This window comes from Puma concolor, chromosome B1, assembly GCF_028749965.1.
Source record: "Puma concolor isolate L17-30 chromosome B1, mPumCon1.1.hap2, whole genome shotgun sequence".
Classification (NCBI taxonomy): domain Eukaryota; kingdom Metazoa; phylum Chordata; class Mammalia; order Carnivora; family Felidae; genus Puma; species Puma concolor.
This window is the reverse complement of record NC_141670.1, coordinates 60,643,508-60,665,553: the sequence shown is the minus strand read 5'-3', so window position 1 is coordinate 60,665,553 and position 22,046 is coordinate 60,643,508. Positions and strand designations below refer to the sequence as shown.

The window sequence follows — 22,046 nt, the reverse complement described above, 5'->3', positions numbered from 1 at the left end:
ATATATATTTTATTATGCACAGTGGATCATATATAACCTTTTATATGGAGGTTAGACTTTCTTAGCAAATAAATAATAAATAATCCAACGATCATATATAAAAAGAAAAAGCATAGCATGGAAAGAAACTACCAAAGGAATTGAACAAATATCAACTTAAGAAAAGAAAAAAAAAAGTTTTAAATGTGATAGAATTAATAGAACCTACATGTGCCTTTTTGTTCTTGGGTACACTGAAATTACTCTTTGGCTTGACAGCTTGAGTTACAACAACTTTTGGAGAGACTGATTCTAATGAGCTCCCATAAAATCGTTGAAAAACATGATACTTCTGCACAGACCTAAGAAAACGAGGATCTCTAGATTTTTCTGAAAAAGAAAAGACTTGAAATGTAAAACTATTATTTTTTTTCAATAACATTCTCACTAATTCTTCATACCATCCCATGCACACATGTGCTTTTTAGTTTGAATAGTAATTTAGTCTGATTTACTTTTGTTAAAGAGGGAATCTTAAGTCAGGCTAAATCTTGTCTATGGAATAATTCCTTACTTTATTTAAAGGACAGAAGTGACAAAACACTCTTTCACTGTCTACTTCCCAAAGCAAATATTAGGATGCTACAAAGAATGACAGATTCTAGGTATTACCTCTGTTATGTGCCCTGTGAATGAGTTTAAGAAGAAGGTAGGGGCAAAATCTAGAATATATCCATCTTAGATATTCTGGCTTCTGGCATCACTTGATAGGAAAATCCTTACTCCAACCATAGCTGCAGAGCCAACAGTTTAGCAATTGAAGAATACTTTCACTATGGAAAAATCCAATGACACAGGAAATCCCAACAATCAAGGTATGACTTGCTCCCACACCCAAAACAAACTACAATTTAGACAATAATTAAGCTGGTTAATTTTTCTGTGTCTATATCTACATATATCAAATTAAACCACTTTGGAAGGATATTAATGGTTAATCTAAAAGACCCCCCCACATCTTTCAGGATCTTAGTAGCCATTTATAAACGCAGACTGACAAGTATTTCATATGAGCGAGCTTACTATGCACACTCCTCAATTCTTCTGTAAGTTTTGTCAACTTGAAGAAGGGTGGAGGTTAAGCGTCAGGATAGACAAAAGTGAGATGAAGACAAGGGAACCAATGAGACAAGATCCCTAATTCGATCTCTATGGATCTACTGTTAGTGATCTCATGGGCCTCTTTTTGCAGTTCTAACCGTCCTCAGCAGGAAGGTACATAAAATGCTAGAACTTGGTACACGTAATCAACTGGGTGATGTAAAAGCAGCTGAAATTGCTTGAAAGACTATGGCCTTGGTGTTTTGAACTTCAAGGAATACACAGGCATTTTAACTATAAACCATATTTCTTTAAAACAGCTTCTAATTTTTATGGGGACAAATGCAGGATTGGTTCACTTCCTAGGACATCTGCATACCTGTGTACCTATGACTATCAGTAAACGAAGTGGGACTTCTTCATTACCATCTTTACTGTCATACATCTAAATACCTTGTAGACTATCATTATTCAAGAAATATAACTTATAGGGTGCCTGGGTAGCTCAGTCAGTTAAGTGTCTGACTCTTGATTTCAGCTCAGGTCATGATCTTACACTTGTGAAATCGAACCCTGAGTCTGCTTAAGATTCTCTCTCTGCCTCTCACTCTGTCTTTCTCCCAGTTGCGTGCACATGCATATGAGCTCTCTCTCAAAAAAAATTAAAGAAAAAAAAAGAAGTATAACTGTGGCTCCTAACCTGATAATTTTTCATTACAAAATAAAAAGCAGAGACTGAAATTGATATTAATTTATTTCACCAGAGTCACAGTACTCACCATCAAATTGACACTTTGTCCTGTCATAATCATCACTAAGCGGTCTGTGAGAATGCCAATGCACAAGTTCATCAAATTCCTTTTGTTTAACCAGTGAAGTTACAACAGGATCATCGCTATGATACAAAAAGAAATATATGCATATTTTAAATTTCATGCTTCCAAACAGAACACAGCACAGATTTCATTTTTTTAGATTTCATTTTTTAATATTTTTAAAAAATCACAGCCACCTTTCCTCTTTCTGTAAGATGATGTGGGTGTTCGAATCCAGAAAGCAGTTTATTAGGTGCCTAAGAACCCAGAATCTAGCCAACATGTCTAACAGTACCATCAACATCAACAAATATTCATTATTGATCCATTAATTAAAAACATCCAGCTGGAGTACTTTTTTAAAAATGTTTATTTATTTATTTTGAGAGAGAAAAAGAGAGCTGCACATGTGCACATGCATTGGCAGGGGAAGGCAGAGAGAGGGAGATAAAGAATCCCAAGCAGACTCTGCACAGCCCGCATAGCCAGTTGCAAGGCTTGATCTCACCAACTGTGAGATAATGATCTGAGCCAAAGTCAGGAGTCAAACGCTTGACCGACTGGGCCACCCAGGCAACCCCAGCTGGAGTAATTTTACTCTAAGATTAAAACCATGTTGATTTGGGGGCACCTGGGTGGCTCAGTGTGACCGACTTCAGCTCAGGTCATGATCTCGTGGTTTGTGAGTTCAAGCCCTGCGTTGGGCTCTGTGCTGACGGAACAGAGCCTGGACTCTGCTTCAGATCCTCTGACTCTCTCTTTCTCTGCCCCTTCCCTGTTCATGCTCTGTCTCTCTTTCTCTCTCAAAAAGAAATAAACATTAAAAAAAATTTTTTTAAACCATGTTGATTTTAACCTAGTTAATATCAAAGACACTGATAAATTTGCTATTAAACTCATTCGGTATTACAAACACATATTGCATCTAATATATTCCATTTAATCTGTTGCACTTCATAGAATTGCGACATTTGTTGTAAATCATTTGTCCACCCAATCATTTATTGAGACATTTTTGTTCTTATACCTCTTTAAGAAAGGCAAATCTTTCAAAATGTCACCAACAAACTTATCAACCAATTCACATGACATTGGAATAAAACCCAAGTTAGGAATATTTTCCTTGGAAGTATCTGTAAACAAGTAAAAAAAAAAAAAATTAAGACATTGTCAAATGTGAAACTTTCATACAGGAATATTATACATCATTTTGTAAAGTTTTACATTAAAAACCATTTTTCATTGATTTTATTTACATTTATCAATTCCAGACCTTCCCATACAGCTATTACCCACATTAAAACATTTTGGAACATAGCAGAGTATAACGAAATAGGCACCATTTAGGCACATAGGTAAGTAAGTAGAAAAATACCTGTGTCCTCTTTATTCCTTTTATTTTCCCCCATTATAAGGAATTTGAATATGGAACTCTTACTCAGATATCTACCCTATAAATACTTTTAAGAAAATGAAATAAAAAAGAAGTTAGGGGAAATGAAATTTGGTATCTTTACAGTATTTTCTTACATGCTCTTTGATATCCATGTATAGATATATATGTGTATATGTATTTCTATATATACACATAAACTTGATAGATACCGTACATAACACACATATATCCTATATATAATATTTGGCTAATAAATGCTTTTTTATTACTATCTGGTTCATAATTCTAGGTAAGCTGCTATTTCTGTGCCTATTAATCCCTTGGTGTTCACTGTTCTGTGTTTGCCTGACATCTTCCCCCTCCAAGTCTCTGCCAGAGCACTTTTCTTCTTACAGCCATGTGAAGAAGGCCAGAAGTGCTGAGTCTCCACTGCCCCAGAGATAACCCTCAGCCAAAAACATGACAAGAATTTCACAGTAAATGCCCCAGTCTCTTCAGGTGAGACATCTCTGAGGTGGTTTGTACACCATTCTAAGATTCTCAGTGAAATCTACCTGTAGTTACCCACAGTGGAAACCAGTAGCCTGTCCTACATTGGTTTTGTTCTCTTCCCGATCTTACCTAACCACTTCCTTATTTGCTCTTCCTGGGATCAATAAATTACTTGCACTCAATAGTCTGTGTCTGGTGAGGGGTGCCTGGGTAGCTCAGTTGGTTGAGCGTCTGACTTCGGCTCAGGTCATGATCCCACAGTTCATGGGTTTGAGTCCTGCTTTGGGCTCTCTGCTGACAGCTCAGATCCTGGAGCCTTCTTTGGACTCTTTGTCTCCTGCTCTCTCTGCCCCTTCCCCACACGCACTCTGTTTCTCTCTCTCGAAAATAATAAACACTTAAAAATTTTTTTAAAAATTTTAAGTCTTGGGGCGCGTGGGTGGCTTGGTCGGTTAAGCGTCCGACTTCAGCTCAGGTCATGATCTCACCGTCTGTGGGTTCGAGCCCCGCGTCGGGCTCTGTGCTGACAGCTCAGAGCCTGGAGCCTGTTTCAGATTCTGTGTCTCCCTCTGTCTCTGCCCCTCCCCTGTTCATGCTCTGTCTCTCTCTGTCTCAAAAATAAACGTTAAAAAAAAATTTTTTTTTAAATAAAAAATAAAATTTTAAGTCTTGGTGAAACTCATCTGGATATAAAAGTATATATATTCTTCCCCCATATTTGGAAATATATAAACACATCCCAAATTCCCATTAGCTTTCCTTCTCATATTCCTTAGGGGGACATTTTATTCTTCTTGAAATTCAATCGTATGGAAACATCTTCTGTGATGCTATGATGATGGATAAATTCGTTTTTGTATTTCTTACAATGGTGAATTATTTCTTCATTCTTAAATGATATTTTAAGAATTATATGTAATTTCACTATATTCTGATTTCTATCATTGTTATAGGGTAGTGTATCATAGACTAATTTTTGTTCTTTAACTCTTGTTAAGATATTTATTTTTTTGTATTCTACAGCGTTACTATATTGTATCCAGTGTGTGTTTTTATCTATGAGTGTATACGTGCTTATGTTTAATTTAGCCCACTTGGGATTCATCATACATCCTTATATGTGCAATCCTTGTCTTTCATCAATCCAGGCAATACCCAGCCACGATCTCCTCAAATATTGTCTAACCCACATTGGTTCATTCTTTCCTTGTGAATCTCCAAATGAATGAAAGGCTTGACTTCTTCGTTATATCTTCTTTTTTGACATATCTTTTTTTATTGTTTCATCTCTTATTTCTTTTTTTTCTTAAGTTCTTTCCAGCTTTATTGAGATGTAGCTGACATATAATATTGTATAAGCTTAAGGTATATAACATGGTCATCTCTATTTTGAAGTGTAATTCTTTAGATCTATTTCTAGTTCACACATTCTCTTTAGCAATATCCAATCAGCTTTTTAACCTATCCATTGACAATATTTTCATTTCTACAACTTTGGTTACTTTATTTCTCATGTTTCAAATTTCATATTTTTTTAAGCATTTTAAGTATGTATATAGTATATTCTACTTTTGATAATTACAAAATTATTCTAGTTCCATAGCTTATTGTTTCTCTTAGCAGTTTATTTCCTCTGTTGTTTTATAAATTTGTATTTGTAGTCAGATTTTTCAGAGTATGAGTAAAACATGTATCCTGTAAAACCAGGCCTTATGATGTTTTTCCCCAACAGAGAATGTACCAGATTCTTCTGATCACCTTATTTATCTGGCTTAGTGTTATCTTGACCCTACTTACAATGTAATTGAAACCACAGATTCTTGGGAAGATGGACTTATAATTAAAAATTATCAGAGTAATTCATTTTGAATTACCCAGAGATCAGCCTCTCCCTTTATTTTTGACTCCTGGAATTTCCCTTCTATTTTTTTAAGTTTAGCTATGATAATACAAAAAGATGTTTGGTGTGTCTGACCAGCATTTCAATTGTTTCCCGAAAGAGATTTTTCACCTGATTTATACCGCCATATTGATAGAAATGAAACTCACATATAACTGGCATTTTTTTAACTGGCAACAATTAGTTACGAGCAAAACATACATATATATATATGTGTGTGTGTGTGTGTAGATATATGTATGTATGTATATATATGTATATATATATATGTATGTATATATATATACACACACACACACACACATATATATATATAACCCCAATGATACAGTGAGAGGTAACTTATTATTAAAATGCATAGTGCCAGAAAATAATTTAGACCTGTAGCATTTAGTTAGTGGTGCATTCAAAACATTTTCAGAGACTTGAACTGTCATTTCAAATTAATTTATAGATTTATTACCTTTGATTGGTGATGGACTCTTTTCAAGAAAAGAAAGTTTTGTTGTTCTCAGAGGAAATGGCTTTCCAATAGAAAACTTTCTGACCAACTTTGACACAGTATTCCAGAGATGTTCATAATCCTTCATAATGACATCTCCCAAATTCAAATGTAGGCCTATATAATATTTAAAAGTACTAAACATTAAAAGTCATCCCTATATATAGAGAAGCACACATTTTTACTAAATTCATAGAGTTCTGAAATATTTCTCAAACAGTGAAATTTTCAGTGAGTTCCACACGATACCTAAATGAATATGGTCCCTAATGTGACTATAGATTTTCAAATTATCTTGTTTTCCTATTTGATAGCTAAGTATTAAGATTACAACTGTCTTAACTAACAATAACTGTGAATATCAATTTTATAAGGTTAAAAAAGGTTATGCCACATATAACTTCTACAACCAATAAAACTGAACAAAGCTCATTTTTCAGAGATGAGAAAATTTGTAGAGGGTTGCTAAACTTAAATGCAGTTAACTCATTCCAATGTTTGCTATGTGTAGGAACCAAATTCTAGAGGTCAAATAAGTTTCAATAGTGTACAATGGGCTATAGCTCTCTTAAAACATGTTTTTTTTTTCCCTTTTGGCTATTAAGAAACAGCAAAAAATTTATTCTAAGAAAATAATTCAAAGAAAGAAAAATAAATTTTAATTTTTTATTTTTTTCCAAATATATAAATCAGCTTTATCTTTTTTTTTTTTTCAACGTTTATTTATTTTTGGGACAGAGAGAGACAGAGCATGAATGGGGGAGGAGCAGAGAGAGAGGGAGACACAGAATCAGAAACAGGCTCCAGGCTCTGAGCCATCAGCCCAGAGCCTGATGCGGGGCTCGAACTCACGGACCGCGAGATCGTGACCTGGCTGAAGTCGGACGCTTAACCGACTGCGCCACCCAGGCGCCCCAAATCAGCTTTATCTTTGGGAAAAAATTAAAATTCCCTAAATATCTCATAGTAATAGGTTGATTATATTAATTAAAGTAAATATTTTTTAAATGTTATGCATATATTTAAATGAAAAATTCAACTGTTAAAATGATCCAGAAATGCTAAATACCCAAACACATATTTTTTCTAAGAATACTTGTGGAGTATATTAAGTTAAAATTTTTAAAAATATAACATTCACTCTGATTGCAACTAAATAAAACTTATATACATGTATAAACAAAGATTGGGAGGAAAATAATTGTTATATGTTGGACATATAGGAAAATTATTTTGAAATTTTAAGTTCTTTATAATGTTTATCTCTGGGTGAAAGTACATTATTATAATATATTAAGATGGTACCTTCAACATTTTCATTTTCATAGTAAAAAGCAATATTCTTCAACAAAAGCTCATCACTTAAGTCGCAAAGGTGAATTAAATTCAGATTCCAAAATTCAAAAATGTTTATATTACTTAGGATGAAATATTCACACCACTTTTTCTGAAAATTAGAAATAAAACCAAGTCACTGACAATTGCTATACTCGCAATAAACTATTATACAACTTCAAACACATCAATAATCCAATGAAAGACAAGTTGGCAAGGTTCCTCCAATTCTTATTAACGTAAGACCTTTTGAGCTGGATAATGATGAATGCTTTATATCTAAAAAGACTGGATCATAAAATAAAACCAAACTGACCAAAAAATTAATTCAACATTGTTCCTTATTCTGAATCACAGAAACCTGTGTTGGACTCAATACAATTTTTTTCCTCACACTAATGCACAGATATAGTTCCAATGCTACAGAAATAATTCTGCTTTCAAATGCGCCTCTGTTCTTTACTGAGGTTTTAATGTTTTCTGGTTTTACTTTCAGGTCAAAAGAGAATTTAAAATATGGCATTTGTTCAGGGGAAGATGCTGAATCCTCAAACTCAAAGATTCCGCTCCATCTACTTTGGTGTGCTCTTGTGGAGTTTATGACAGTGAGGTTATCTTCATGTCTGACACAGGCAGAATGTCTTCACTGGCCACACTTAGTTCAGAGCTGAGTAGACATGAGTAGACAACCTCAGCGAGTAAAAGCCTAGTCATCTTTTCAGCCAATGATAGCGTTTGGGGAATAAAGTTCAGTAGGGGGAAAACCGAGTGTTCTCTGCTCCACAATCCCTCAATGATAAAACCAAACACTTTCCGAACATGAACAATTTATTTATCTATGTTGATGTGGAAACTGACCCCAGAAGTATCCAATAGAAACGTAACATGGGCAAGCAGCATATATCTCATTCTAAATTTTCTAGAAGTCACATTTTAAAAAAAAGCAAAATTAATTTATTGATCTAACATGACCTATCCAAAATGTTATCATTTCAATGTGTAATCCATGTAAAAATATCAACAGAATAGTTTATGTGTTTTTCATACTAAATTCTTTTGAAATCTGGTGTTTCTTTTAAACTTAGAGCACACCTCAATTCAGACTACCCACATTTCAAACGCTCAATATCCACTTGTGGCTATGGGCTACTGCTTTGAAAACCTAGTTTTGACCAAATAAGTTAGGGAGACTGCCCAAGGTTCATGAGAAATCATAAATATCAAAGTAGGAGCCTCCTGCCTATAGTGTAATTTAAACAATAATAAAATACTAAAAAGACCTCCACAGAGCCATAGAGCAGTGGTTCTCAAACTTCAGCATAAGCCTCACATGGAAAGATTTTCAGATAAAACACAGATTACTAGGCATCATCCCCAGAGATTGATTCAGTAGGTTTGGGATAGAGCCTAAGAATTTGCATTTCTAAGAAGTTCCCAGGTGATGCTGATGCTGTTGGTCAAGGGAACCATACTTGGAAAACCACTGTCATGTAAGGTTCTCTCCACCTAATCCTTTCACAAAATACTACTAAGTACACAGTAACGTGTGAAAATAGTATAGCAAATATTCCTCATTTTATACACTTCCTACAAGAGGTGCCTCCATGTGGTCTCCAAGTGTCAAGATGTGAGTAAACATTAAACTCTCCCTTCAGTTTGCTTAGCTGCTTTCTCCAGAGGTCTCAGAACATGCCTTTCTTTGTGAACATTTCAGAGGCTACCTGAATTTACACTTCCAGTCACTGGGTGCTACCAAAATGAAGCATGGAGAATAGAAAGGAACAGAGGGATGCTTGACTGTGGGATAATCAGTTGTTTCCCAACATTAAGAGAGCAGAGGATGGTGGGAAGGGCACAGATTTGGAGGCTGGAGAGAAATGAAGTTAGCTCCAACTCGATCACTCAGTTGTGCTAATGGGCCACTTAACCTTTCTGAGCCCAAGTTTTTCATTTGTAAAATGAAGATATAAGAGTAGTAGTATTATATGTTAATAGGCTAGGTAAAGTACACACATAAATCTGGTGCCAAATAACTGGTAGCTATTCCTATCTTGCCCAGAAGTCCATGCCATCCTAATTAAAAAATGATGGTTTCTATCAGCTACAACCACAATGTCCTGCAGAGCCATCTTAGAACATTCCACAATTTAGACAGACTTTATAATATCCTTTTCACCTAATGACCATTGTCCATAAAGAAAATTGCTTATAAAACTCTATAAAGGAGGGGCACCTGGGTGGCTCAGTCGGATAAGTATCCAACACTTGATTTCGGCTCAGGTCATGATATCACAGTCCTTGAGATCGAGTTCCCTGTGGGGCTGTGCGCTGACAGTGTGGAACCTTCTTGGGATTCTCTCTCTCTCTCTCTCTCTCTCTCTCTCTCTCTCTCTCAAAATAAATACATAAACATTTAAAACTTACCTAGAGAAAAATTCCCCAATGGGATTTGGGATATAGGAAAATATTTTCTCCCCAAAGCATCAGCAGAACCACATGATATTGTGTTCACCACAACACAAAACCTTGTAACACTTGTTAGAACAGTTGCAAATGCCCATAAATACAAACCTAGATAAACAATCATGAATATTTGTTTCTTAACTTTAATTGTTGATCCTACATCCCTATTATGCTATTTCAATAAATACAATCTAAGCACTACAAAGAAAAATCCAATTCAATTACTTCCTAGTCACACTCAGATCAATTCCCTTCATGAGTCTCCACTGCATCTCCCATGCCAGACTTTGACAGGAGTGTTACCTAAGTGTCATCCTCATTTCAGTAAAAAAAAAAAAAAAAAAAAAGTGCCTACCACTCAGTATGGCTGTCTCCAGTTATACCTCACTCTTTAGTATTCTATACAGGCAATAGTCCCAGATCTCTTCTATAGAGATTAAATGGTCAAATGGCCATGGATTGGCCTCTAGTTGGTTCCATGGAATTCCTAGTCTACTGAAATATAGTCTTCAAATTTAGAGGGTTTTTTTTACATGTCATTTCCCACTTAAATCCCCTCATCTGGCTTCTGAGAACTCTGTGAAGAATCACAGGTTCTCCTTCCCTCTCGATCAACTACCATGACTCATTTAGAGCCTACAGGAATTTTCAGATGCCTTCCCTCAGGAAGCATAGGGAAGATTTCCCACACTTTCATGCCTAGACAACACACTGCATTTTCCAGACAAGTTCCCTGGCATACATAGCCACAGGTATCCTAGGTGAGGGTAGCTTTCTCCCAGTCTTTTTCCTGGGAACTAAATCACAGCTTCTTTTTATACACAGACCCCTGAAACTTTAGGAAGATTCTATCATGCCCTTCCCACCCCGCTTATGGTGATTCTATTCACTTATTCCCCAACTCTCTCCCCCTCCTCAACTCATGGACACTTTATGAGGGAGATGTAGTGGGGGGCAGAAGATAGTAATTGTCTTTTTCTTTTTTTTTTTTTTTTTTTTAATTTTTTTTTTCAACGTTTATTTATTTTTGGGACAGAGAGAGACAGAGCATGAACAGGGGAGGGGCAGAGAGAGAGGGAGACACAGAACCGGAAACAGGCTCCAGGCTCTGAGCCATCAGCCCAGAGCCCGACGCGGGGCTCGAACTCACGGACCGCGAGATCGTGACCTGGCTGAAGTCGGACGCTTAACCGACTGCGCCACCCAGGCGCCCCTGTAATTGTCTTTTTCAATAATATTTGTTATACATAGACCAACAATTATTATTTTTCCCCAGTCCCTAAAGAATCCCTAACTACATTTCAGAGTTATCTCAACCTGTATACAAGGAAGCTGGGGTCTTCATCCACCAACTCCTCATCTGTCATTGGTGGAAGGCATGAGAAACATTAATACCCCAGCATTTCAGATCAAGAAAACAAAACCTTCAGGCAGAGAGTTGCACTTACAGTAAGAGGGAAAAATAGGTAAGTGGGAGACATAGATAAGGAAACAACAATAGCATCTGCCACACTCCCTGATGAATACTTCCTCACTCCCACCTGTTGACCCATGCCTTTAACTTTGTCTAATGATCATTCACAATTCTTTATTGATCATATCAGGACCTCCAGTTCTACAGTTCCTCTACTTTCTCCTTATCCAATAGAGTCCATTTGGTCTGTCTCCAGGAAACTTTGTTTCCTAGTCTATCATTTTTACTACCTTCTTGCAAAGATACTAAAGTCTCTTTTCCTTTTTTATTTTCCATCAAACTGTATAGATCCACTAATAGCATTTTTGTGCCTAAATTATCTTGTCCCTTTTTTCCATACCATCCAATTAGTTGCTTTCCTTGTGCCTATGGCCATGTTGTTGAGACTACAGAAAAAGAAAATCATGCAATAATACATACCGATGCCACTATAATTGGTATCTCGGTTTCTCAGTACAGTTTACTCCCCTAAGTTTCCCAATAAATATTTCCAAAATATTTCCTGGTTCTAAACTTCTGGGCTTGCTTCCTTGCCACAACATTCAGCATATGACTTTGTCTCCTACTTCACAAAGAAAATTGAACCAGCACATAGGAACAAAGTTATCCTACAACTTCTATCACAGCCAATGTTGCACTGTTCTTTCTTTATTGTCTCCTATAAAAATGGCAATATTGCTCCCTCTGTATAAGAATATACTCTAGATCCTATCCCCTCTCACCTTATTTTCCTTGTATTTTCATCCTATTCTCTTAATTTTATGATCAGCATTTAAACATGCTCTGTCTTTGCCATTTTAAAAACATTCCTAATAGACCCACTTTCCTATCCCATTTTATCCTGTGTCACTTTCCTTAATCTCAACCTGTTACATGTAAACTTATTTTCACCTTTATTTTCTCCTTTCTACTCACCACTGAACCCACTCTACCACAGATTTTTGCTTCTAGGCTCTCCATTAATATGTCTCTTCATTAAAATCAACAGTGAGTCCTATGTCATTAAACCCAAAGTAGTATTTTTGGTCCTCAACCTCCATAGCATTTGGTACTATTAACCACAACCACCTTTTGAAAATCCCAGTTCCTTTGACCTTCACAACAATCTATTGTCTTAGCTTTCTGCTCTATTCATCTAAGCAGCTCCTTCTCAGTGTCTTTTGCTAGTGTCAATCTATCCCTAACCATTTAATATTGGAGTATCTCAGGTCTCTGTCCTAGGCTCTCTTGTCTTTCCTAAAATAAGTTTATCCACCGCCATGGCATTAATTAACATCCATAGGCTAGTGATTCCCAATTCTTTACCACCAACTTATTCCACTCCACTAAGCTCCAAACCAGTATTTCAAATTGTCTACTAGATATCTCCATTTGGATATTTCACTGGCATCGTAAACTCAATATTCCCAAAACTGAATTCATAATCTTTCTTCGCAATTATACTTCATACAATGATATTGTCCCCACAAATGCTCTAGCCAGAGATCTAGAGTCATTTGACTCCTCCCTTTTCCTCATGCCCACACTAAACAAGTTTATACTTTAAATAATTCTTGAAATTGCCTACTGCTATTCATCCCTACTTACCATTTCCTTAGTCCCTAATATCATTAGCACATATATCAACTGAGGTAACAATCACCCAAATGGTTTCCCCAAATCCATTTTTACCTCTACAATGAACTCTCTGCATTGCAAGCCAAAGAAATTTTTTTTTAATGTTTTGTTTTGTGACAGAGAGAGAGCATGAGCAGGGGAAGGGCAGAGAGAGGGAGACACAGAATCAGAAGCAGGCTCCAGGCTCTGAGGTTTCAGCACAGCGTCCCACGCAGGGTTCTAATTCACAGACTGTGAGATCATGCCGAGCTGAAGTCAGACGCCTAACCGACTGAGCCACCCAGGCGCCCAGAAGAAATTTTTTTTTAATGAAAGTGCCATTCATCTCCTTGCAATCATTCAGTTGGTTCTCATTGTGCTTATGATCAAGTTAAATCTCCACATTCTCTTCACAGGACCTATACAGACCTATATGATTTGTCTCTTACCCATCTCTTCAGCTTTATCACTTTCTCTTTCTATTCTAGTTCTACAAGTTGTATGACCAGTTCCTTGATCATGCCATTGTCAGGATGATCCCGCATGCTGTTTCATCTCCTAGAATCCAGTGTCCTTCCTCTCACCAACTTGCCAATCCCTCCTCATCCTTCAATATTTGCATTACTTCACATCTCTTCAATTCTTGGAAGAAGCCATCCTTTTCTAACTGAACTGAGACTTTTTATCACCAGACTCTAAAGTATCCCGTAATTCTTCCTTCATATTAATTTTAAAAAATCAGTATCTGTCTTCCTGCAAAATGTAGCTCTATGAAAGTGGTAGGATGAGATGGGTAAATATAGTCTTATTTTTCTCACTGTATCCCCATTGATTCACACAATGCATATACATTAGATAAATATTTTGGGGCTAGCTTACTAATTGATTGGTTCTAAAATATTTTTCTTGAATATTTTGACTAAAAGTGTCAAGATTCTCTAAAATTTTCCATTTAGGGGCGCCTGGGTGGCTCAGTTGGTTGAATGTCCAACTTTGGCTCAGGTTATGATCTCATGGTTTGTGAGTTTGAGCCCCACATTGGGCTCTGTACTGACAGCTCGGAGCCTGGAGCTGCTTTGGATTCTGCATCTTCCTCTCTCTCTGCCCCTCCCTTGCTTGCAGTCTGTCTCTCTCTCAAAAATAAATAAACATTAAAAATTTTTTTTTTAATTTTCCATTTAAATTGATCCACTAATCCCACTTCTGGGCATGAAGTCTAAGTCAACATCCCCAAATCAAAGGAAAAGGCTTACACTCAAAAACCAGGAGAATAGCAGCAGCATTTATAACAATTAAAACCCTCTTAATATTCCACAATATAAGAATGGGTGAGTAAACCATGGTACATCCATTACAAAAATAGTGGCCACTAAAAAATTATGCTAACCAAGAGTATGAAAGAAAATTTCTAAAAATATGTGAGAAGAAAATGTCATATATGAATATGAATATATATATTCATTCCAATGTCTCAAACAATAACAAAAAATAACAGAAAGACTTATTCACTTAAAATTAAGAGAATAAACCAAAATATTAATAGTTATTGACTTGAATAGTGGGTACCTGGGTAAGTTTTTCTTTTGTTTTTGCTATTTTCCTACAGTCTACAAATATTCTCTAAGTAATATCTGTAATGGACAAAAATAACTATTACATTTATATCTTTAATTCCTCTCAAGAGCAGAATACAATGGTTACCAATCTCACATAATTAATAACACAAAAACCTGATCTTGACAGAAACTGGAAGAAGGAAAATAGAGAGTTTTTTCCTTAGACTGGATATATAGCATGCTGTTTGTTATTATTACCAAACAGAGTTGTTGAAATTAGCAAGAAAATGACTTGGGCCATTAAACCTTTAAAGTCCCCAAAGGGCTGCCATTATTCCCTTTTAAATCTGTTTTGAAGGTGACTGTGGTTTCTTTATATCACACAATTGAAACAAAAAATAAACAAACTAATACAGAGCATATTTACCATTTTCAAGAAAGTCTGAATGTTCTTAGCCCAATGGGAAGTGATGAATCTAGCACAGGCCCTTTGAGAAAGAGGTGAGTGGAGTAGAAAAACCACACTGAGACAATGCAGTTTACACAAATCTTCCATTTCTTGCATCATGTTTAAGCAATTACTTTCCATCTGAATAAAATAAAGAAGGCAAAATAGAGACCACCAGGCTATGAATTGCATGTAGTACCACAACAGTCAGCAGCCACATTTTCCTGTGTAGGAACCACACTTTATTACATTCTTAATTCTATGTTTTTGAGTTTTTTTCTTCATACATAAATTTGAATGCATATAAAATACAGAATTCAGGTAAGGGGACAGGGAACTGCCAGCTGAAGAGCAGTTTACATAAAGCATTCGTTAGTATTTTTAGTTAAGCCTAACTTTAGGTGAGCTGGTCCAGCATCTAAAGAAGCCATGATCCCACAGCACTTTGCACTGATGGAGCCATACTTTAAATGCCCTATTCTGTCTAAAGCATCATACTGTAAATTTTTTTCATCTTTTTATTTATTTTTGAGAGAGACAGACAGAGCGAGCGAGGAGGGGCAGAGAGAGAGAGGGAGACACAGAATCTGAAGCAGGCTCCAAGCTCTGAACTCTCAGCACAGAGCCTGATGTGGGGCTCAAACCCTCAAGCCATGAGATCACGACCTCAGCCAAAGTTGGATGCTCAACCGACTGAGCCACCCAGGTGTCCCTAAAGCATCAACTTTAAATTTTTTTTTCAATGTTTATTTATTTTTGAGACAGAGAGAGACAGAGCGTGGGCAGGGGAGGGGCAGAGAGAGGGAGACACAGAATCTGAAACAGGCTCCAGACTCTGAGTTATCAGCACGGAGCCCAACACGGGGCTCGAACCCACAAACCGTGAGATCATGACCTGGGCCGAAGTCGGACGCTTAACCGACTAGCCACTCAGGAGCCACTAAAGCTTCATACTTTAAAAGTAACACTGAACGTTACCACAGTGAATAAACCAGGACACATCTAAAAAACTTACCCAATTAGAAAAAGTGTGAAGAAATGGGCATATTTAACATAATGGGACAAGGGTCTCCAAGCCATCTTCAAATGTTTGCAGGGTTGTCAGTAAAACAAAACTAAGACTTATTTCAGAATGCCCCCAGAAGGCCAAATAGTCTAATAGTTAGAGAAGTTCCAGAGATACACTCGGTCTGGTATCATTTTTGTGATAATAATTTAAAATGTCGTGCCTAATCATGTAAAAAATATTTTACTAAAAATATATTCAAGTAGATATTGGAAAACCAAATATAAAGGATGTTAGGTAAAATGCTGTAAGTCCTGTTCATTTCTCTGAGAGTGTACAAAAATGCTACAAAATGTTTCATTTTTCTTTAATAAAAACTTTCAAGCAAGAATGCCCTCGCAGTCAGGTTGTATATAAAAATAATGTGTGTACACACATGTGTGTGTACATGTGCATATGTACACATATATATATAAGGAGGACTATTTACTGGAGAGCAAATCCATACTGGCCAGCAGATTCTTAAGGGACTCTATCAACCATAAAGAAGTTTAACACATTCGGTGGGGGTGAGGGGGGCGTACCTGGGTGACTCAGTCCATTAAGCCTCCAACTTCGGCTCAGGTCATGATCTCACAGTTAGTGAGTTTGAGCCCCTCATTGGGCTCTGTGCTGACAGGTCAGAGCCTGGAGCCTGCTTCAGATTCTGTGTCTCCCTCTCTCTCTGTCTATCCCCCACTTGCACCCTCTCTCTCTCTCTCTCTCTCTCCCTCTCTCAAAAATAAACATTAAAAAAAAACAGTTTTTAATAAATTAAAGTAAAATTTTTAAAAAGTTTAAGACCTTTAGTACTTCTCTAGCAAGGACAGCACTAAGACACTACAATGAGGATGTTCTTTCTAAAGACAGTTTGGTATTATGGAATTTGAACAAAACAGACATGGGTTCAATTCACACTGCTATTTAATTGAGGAATGTTTCCTGGACTATCTGAACCTCAGGTGTTCCCATATGTGAAGTGGGAATAACAATACCTCCCTTAAAATGCAGTTGTGAGTATATAAAGGCACAAGGCATAGAGCCCAGAACATGATAATGTAAGCTCTCACCATGTGCTAATTTCCTTTCTTATTCCTCCTTCTTCTGGATGATTGGACAAATGTGACTTGAATGGGTACTAAGAAGTACAAAAATCTGTATAGTAAAACACTAGATCATATAACAATATAATAGATATTTCCTGTAAACAAATTCCAGTTTTTCCCTCTTGGGGGGAAATTTACATGAACAAACTAGGGAAATAAATAAAATACCAAAAGGAAGAAAAGGCAGATAGAAATCAATAAAATTTCAAAAGTGGACAGCAATGACATTTCACAGGAAAGTTATAATAATCACACCTCTTGGATGTCAGTGTTCTGATCAGAGATAGTCTTGTTCCTGTTTTCTAAAAAGTGATGGTACATTCTCAAAGACAACGAGCATGAAGTAACGCAAAGAACACGCCGAATGTCAGATCCTTCTGGCCAGAGTTGCTTAAGCTGAGAAATAGTTTCACATGCCTGTCACAGAAGAAAACTGTAAACATCATGACATCTAAAAAAATATTTTTATTCAAGTGATCTTACCAGAAAAAAATCATACAAAGATAGATACAGGAATTACATAAAACTATAAATATTTGTTAAAAACAATAAATAAAATTTTAAGATGAGAGTGCTCGTATCTGTAATATACAGAGAAGTATTAAAAACTGAAAGACAAAAAAAAAGTGATATAATCCTTTTAGAAAGACAATTGATAAGACCTAAGTAAGCAACATATACACTTACCTTTTGACACATCAATTCCATTTTTAAAATCTACTCTGAAGGTATACCTCTAATAATACAAAATTGCACATACATATCATTAGTCATTACAGCATTCATATTTGTATAAATATAAATTTAAATATATAAAACATATTTATATAAATAAATATAAATTCCAGAGTAGGAAATTGGTTAAATAAATTACAGTATATCCACACAAGGGAGTGTTATGCAGCTATATAACATAATGAGACAGATTTTTAAAATCTCTTTAAAATGATTTCTAGAACATGCTAAATCTGAAAAGAAAGTCACTAAAGAATATCTACATTATGTGATCCTTTATTTAAGAAAGAAGAGGATATAAGAAAATACACACGTCTGCTTTTTTGTGCAAAAATTAATTAATTTTTAAAAGGAAAGAAAAGAAACGACACCAGAAGGATAAACCTGTAACTAAAGAGACAAGTTACCTACAGAAGTCTTTGGGAGTGTGGTGAACAGTAGAAAACGGGATCAGAGTAGCAGGGATAAGAGTAAAGTGTCACTTTTTAGAGTATATCCTTTTGTATATCTCTGATTCTTAGAATCATAAGTATATTTCACATACCTTTCACATACCTTCCAAAATAAACAGGTTAATTTTTAAAAATCTGGATATGGTTGGGGTACCTGGGTGGCTCAGTTGGTTGAGTGTCCAACTTCGGCTCAGGTCATGATCTCACAGTTTGTGAGTTCAAGCCCCGCGTCTGGCTCTGTGCTGACAGCTCAGAGCCTGGAGCCTGCTTCGGATTCTGTGTCTCCCTCTCTCTCTCTGCCCCTCCCTGCTTGTGCTCTCTCTCTCTCAAAAATAAATAAACATTAATTTTTTTTTTTTTTTACTTTAAAGATCTGAATATGGGTGGGAGGGACCCAAAATGAAATACAAATATTAACCAACAAACCTAACTGTATTAATAATGAATAACATAACCAAACTGAATGGGGTGAGCAGGAAAAGAACTAACCTAAAAAACTTTGGAAAGCAGTATTTTAACATATTCTATGACTAAGGCTAAAAAGAACTGCACATAAATCCCGTAATCCACCTAGTGAATATGTTTCTCACATGATATGGTTAGCAATTCTAAAACTATATGTATACATTAGAATTGATGAAAAATAAGTAAATATATTGTATGTAATGAGAGAGCTGAATTTCTCACAGTTGGAGAAAGAAATAACAAATAAAGAAATGGGAGGGGTAAAATGAAGGATGCGAAGTTGAACTGGAGTAAAAGTCATTGGTGTGAAAGCATGATATTTAAGATAGATGATAGATACATGATAGATAAATACATAGATACATAGATAGATTTTAAAAAATAGACAGATGTGTATGCATGGCTTAGCATATACACATATATTTCCTAGCTGTGTCTGCTGAAAAGTCCTTATAGTAATGACATCCCAGTGGAAATGAACAAACATTAATTCCCAGATCTTGGCTTCTAAATTCTACTTTCCAATAAAAGCAACCAGAACTGCTTAGAGAAGTAGTTGATTTCAAGGCTGGGATAGAAAAAATACAAGATAAGAATGGTACATCTTATGGTTTCAAAAAGTGTAAAACAGTGCTCAGAAAGACCAGGCTTGATGAGTTTGAAGATAAATATACATCCATGTAGCCATCACCACCATGTATATCATCATCAAGGTCATGAAAGACATCAAGGTCATGAAAGATAAGGAAACACTGAGAAACTACTACAGATTGGAGGAGACTAGATAGAAATAACTAAATGGATGTGGAGCCCTAGACAGAATCTTGGAACAGAAAAAGGACATTCATGGAAAAGTAAGTGAACCTCAAATAATGTCTGAAGCTTAGTTAATAGTATTACACTGATGTTAATTTCCTGGTTTTGAAAAATGCACCATGGTTACATAAGATGCTAACATTAGGGAAAGCTGAGTGAGAAGTCTATGGGAACTCAGTACTATTTTTGCAACTTTTTTTTATAACTAAAAAATTAGTTCAAATAAAAAGTTTTTAAAAGTTTCAGTACCTCGTCCATCATATGTTTCCATTTTAAATTTCCAAAAAGAGATTCTAGTGCTAAAATTCTACATTCTTGCAATTGTTTAATCAGGATTTTATAAGCATTCTCAATCATCTTTTTATTCTGTAAAAGAAAAGCAAGTCACATAAATTGTCATAAATAAAATATCTAATCACTTTCCAACTACAGAAAATCATATATGAAGATATAATTGTGAAAATATATTTCCAAGTTAAAAAAATTACACTAATGCCGGGGCGCCTGGGTGGCGCAGTCGGTTAAGCGTCCGACTTCAGCCAGGTCACGATCTCGCGGTCCGTGAGTTCGAGCCCCGGGTCAGGCTCTGGGCTGATGGCTCGGAGCCTGGAGCCTGTTTCCGATTCTGTGTCTCCCTCTCTCTCTGCCCCTCCCCCGTTCATGCTCTGTCTCTCTCTGTCCCAAAATAAATAAAAAACGTTGAAAAAAAAAATTAAAAAAAAAAAATTACACTAATGTAATTACAGATCATCAACAATACTTTTAAAGCCTGTCAAGCAGCACTATGTTGTCTTTGCTGAATTAATTTTTGTCTGGGAACTTAGTGCATTTTATTTTTTTAAAAACTTTGTAAAAAGTATAATTAGCATAACATAAAATTCACGTAAAGGGGACAATTCAATGTCTTTTGGTAAAGTTACAGAGTTGTGTAACCATCACCATAATCTAATTTTAGAACATTTCCAACATCTCAAAAAAAAAAAGTGCACCCATTTAATACATTATATTTTATTGTGAAAAATTTCAAACATACATGTAAATAAGCAATAGCATAATCTCCCCTCAGGTACCTATCATCCAGCCATTATCATCATACACTGTTTTTATTATTTATATTTTAGTTAGTTAATATACAGTGTAATACTGGCTTCAGAATTCAGTGATTCATCACTTATTACACTGAATTTTTATTTGCATTTCATATAGTCCTCAAATAGATAAGTGAAACAACCTCTTTAAAATGAGTACTCACTAACCTAGGAAACATATTATTATACTAGAAATAAAACCTAAAATTTTAAAAAAATCTTCTTTTTCAATTTTTTTAATGTTTATTTATTTCTGAGAGAGAGAGAGAGAGACAGAGTGCGAGCAGGGGAGGGACAGAGAGAAGGAGACACAGAATCCGAAGTAGGCTCCAGGCTCTGAGCTATCAGCACAGAGCTCGGCGGGGCTCAAACTCATGAGTTTTGAGATCATGACCTGAACTGAAGTCAGTCACCCAACTGCTGATCCAGCCAGGGACCTTTAAAAAAATCTTCTTAAGGACGGACTGGGAAGGATGTTTGTAGAGCACTCTTCAAGCTCAGATTCAGAAACTGTTTTCACAGAATGAAATGAGATCAATTGATTACAGTTCCTCTTCCCAATATAAAAATCAACTCCAGGGCTGATCCTACCCACAGCAGGCAACTAGAGTTGGAAATAGTTTAATGACTGGGATTCTAACTATAGCAAAACAAACTATCTTATCAGATTTCATGACAACCATCTGGATGTTTCCAAATACCAGAAGGAGTATGACAGTATTGTCAAAGAGTAAAAAATGTTAATTGACTCACAAATTATTTTGATGAAATACAGAATTAATATCTCCATATGAGGATTTACTATAAGTAGTGAAAATTAACCAGAAACTAGATTCATTTATAAAATTAGTATTTTTAACTCCCCAAATTTCAATGTAGTAATTGTCAAATATAACAATGCAGCAAAATAACAAGATCAAGCAAAGGATTAAAATCTAAATACTCTGAAAATTCTATTAATGCCTTAATATTATGAAATAAGCATTTTGCTTATTTCCCATCCTCATCACCCTTCTCCATTGTTTTCTCATTAAAACTACCGTATTAACAAGTATTTCACCAGTATGTCTTAGCAACAGAGGCATGAGTTTTTACCTCCAAATGAGTGCATTTCTGACTTTCATTAACTTGGAGGCAGTATACCACACAGTAGTTACGCACATAAGGGCTAAAGTCAGACTGCTCCTTTTCAATCCATGCTTTATTATTCATTTACTATTGATAATGAGCAAATTACTTACTCAAGTATCTATTTCCTCATCTGCAAAACACGGATGATACT

General features: G+C 35.8%; 1 protein-coding gene across 6 annotated transcripts in view; it reads right to left on the bottom strand.

Annotated features, from left to right (window-relative positions):
- LOC112858881 (putative ATP-dependent RNA helicase DDX60) overlaps positions 1-22,046 on the bottom strand; it is a 114,185-nt gene that overhangs the window by 80,585 nt on the left and 11,554 nt on the right. For 4 of the 6 annotated variants that reach the window (XR_015250137.1, XM_086703904.1, XM_086703903.1 and 1 more), the window contains 8 exons: positions 19,926-20,042; positions 17,464-17,625; positions 15,037-15,198; positions 7,491-7,632; positions 6,147-6,302; positions 2,923-3,028; positions 1,860-1,975; positions 209-369 (listed from right to left, as the gene is read on the bottom strand). Coding sequence is in view for 5 of the 6 variants with exons in the window: in XM_086703904.1 (XP_086560030.1) it covers positions 209-369; positions 1,860-1,975; positions 2,923-3,028; positions 6,147-6,302; positions 7,491-7,632; positions 15,037-15,198; positions 17,464-17,625; positions 19,926-20,042 (1,122 nt within the window). In the remaining variant the exon portion in view is untranslated. Of the gene's footprint in view, positions 1-208; positions 370-1,859; positions 1,976-2,922; positions 3,029-6,146; positions 6,303-7,490; positions 7,633-15,036; positions 15,199-17,463; positions 17,626-17,895; positions 17,945-19,925; positions 20,043-22,046 lie in introns of those variants that run through there. The other 2 variants (XM_086703906.1, XM_086703905.1) reach the window with 2 other exon arrangements.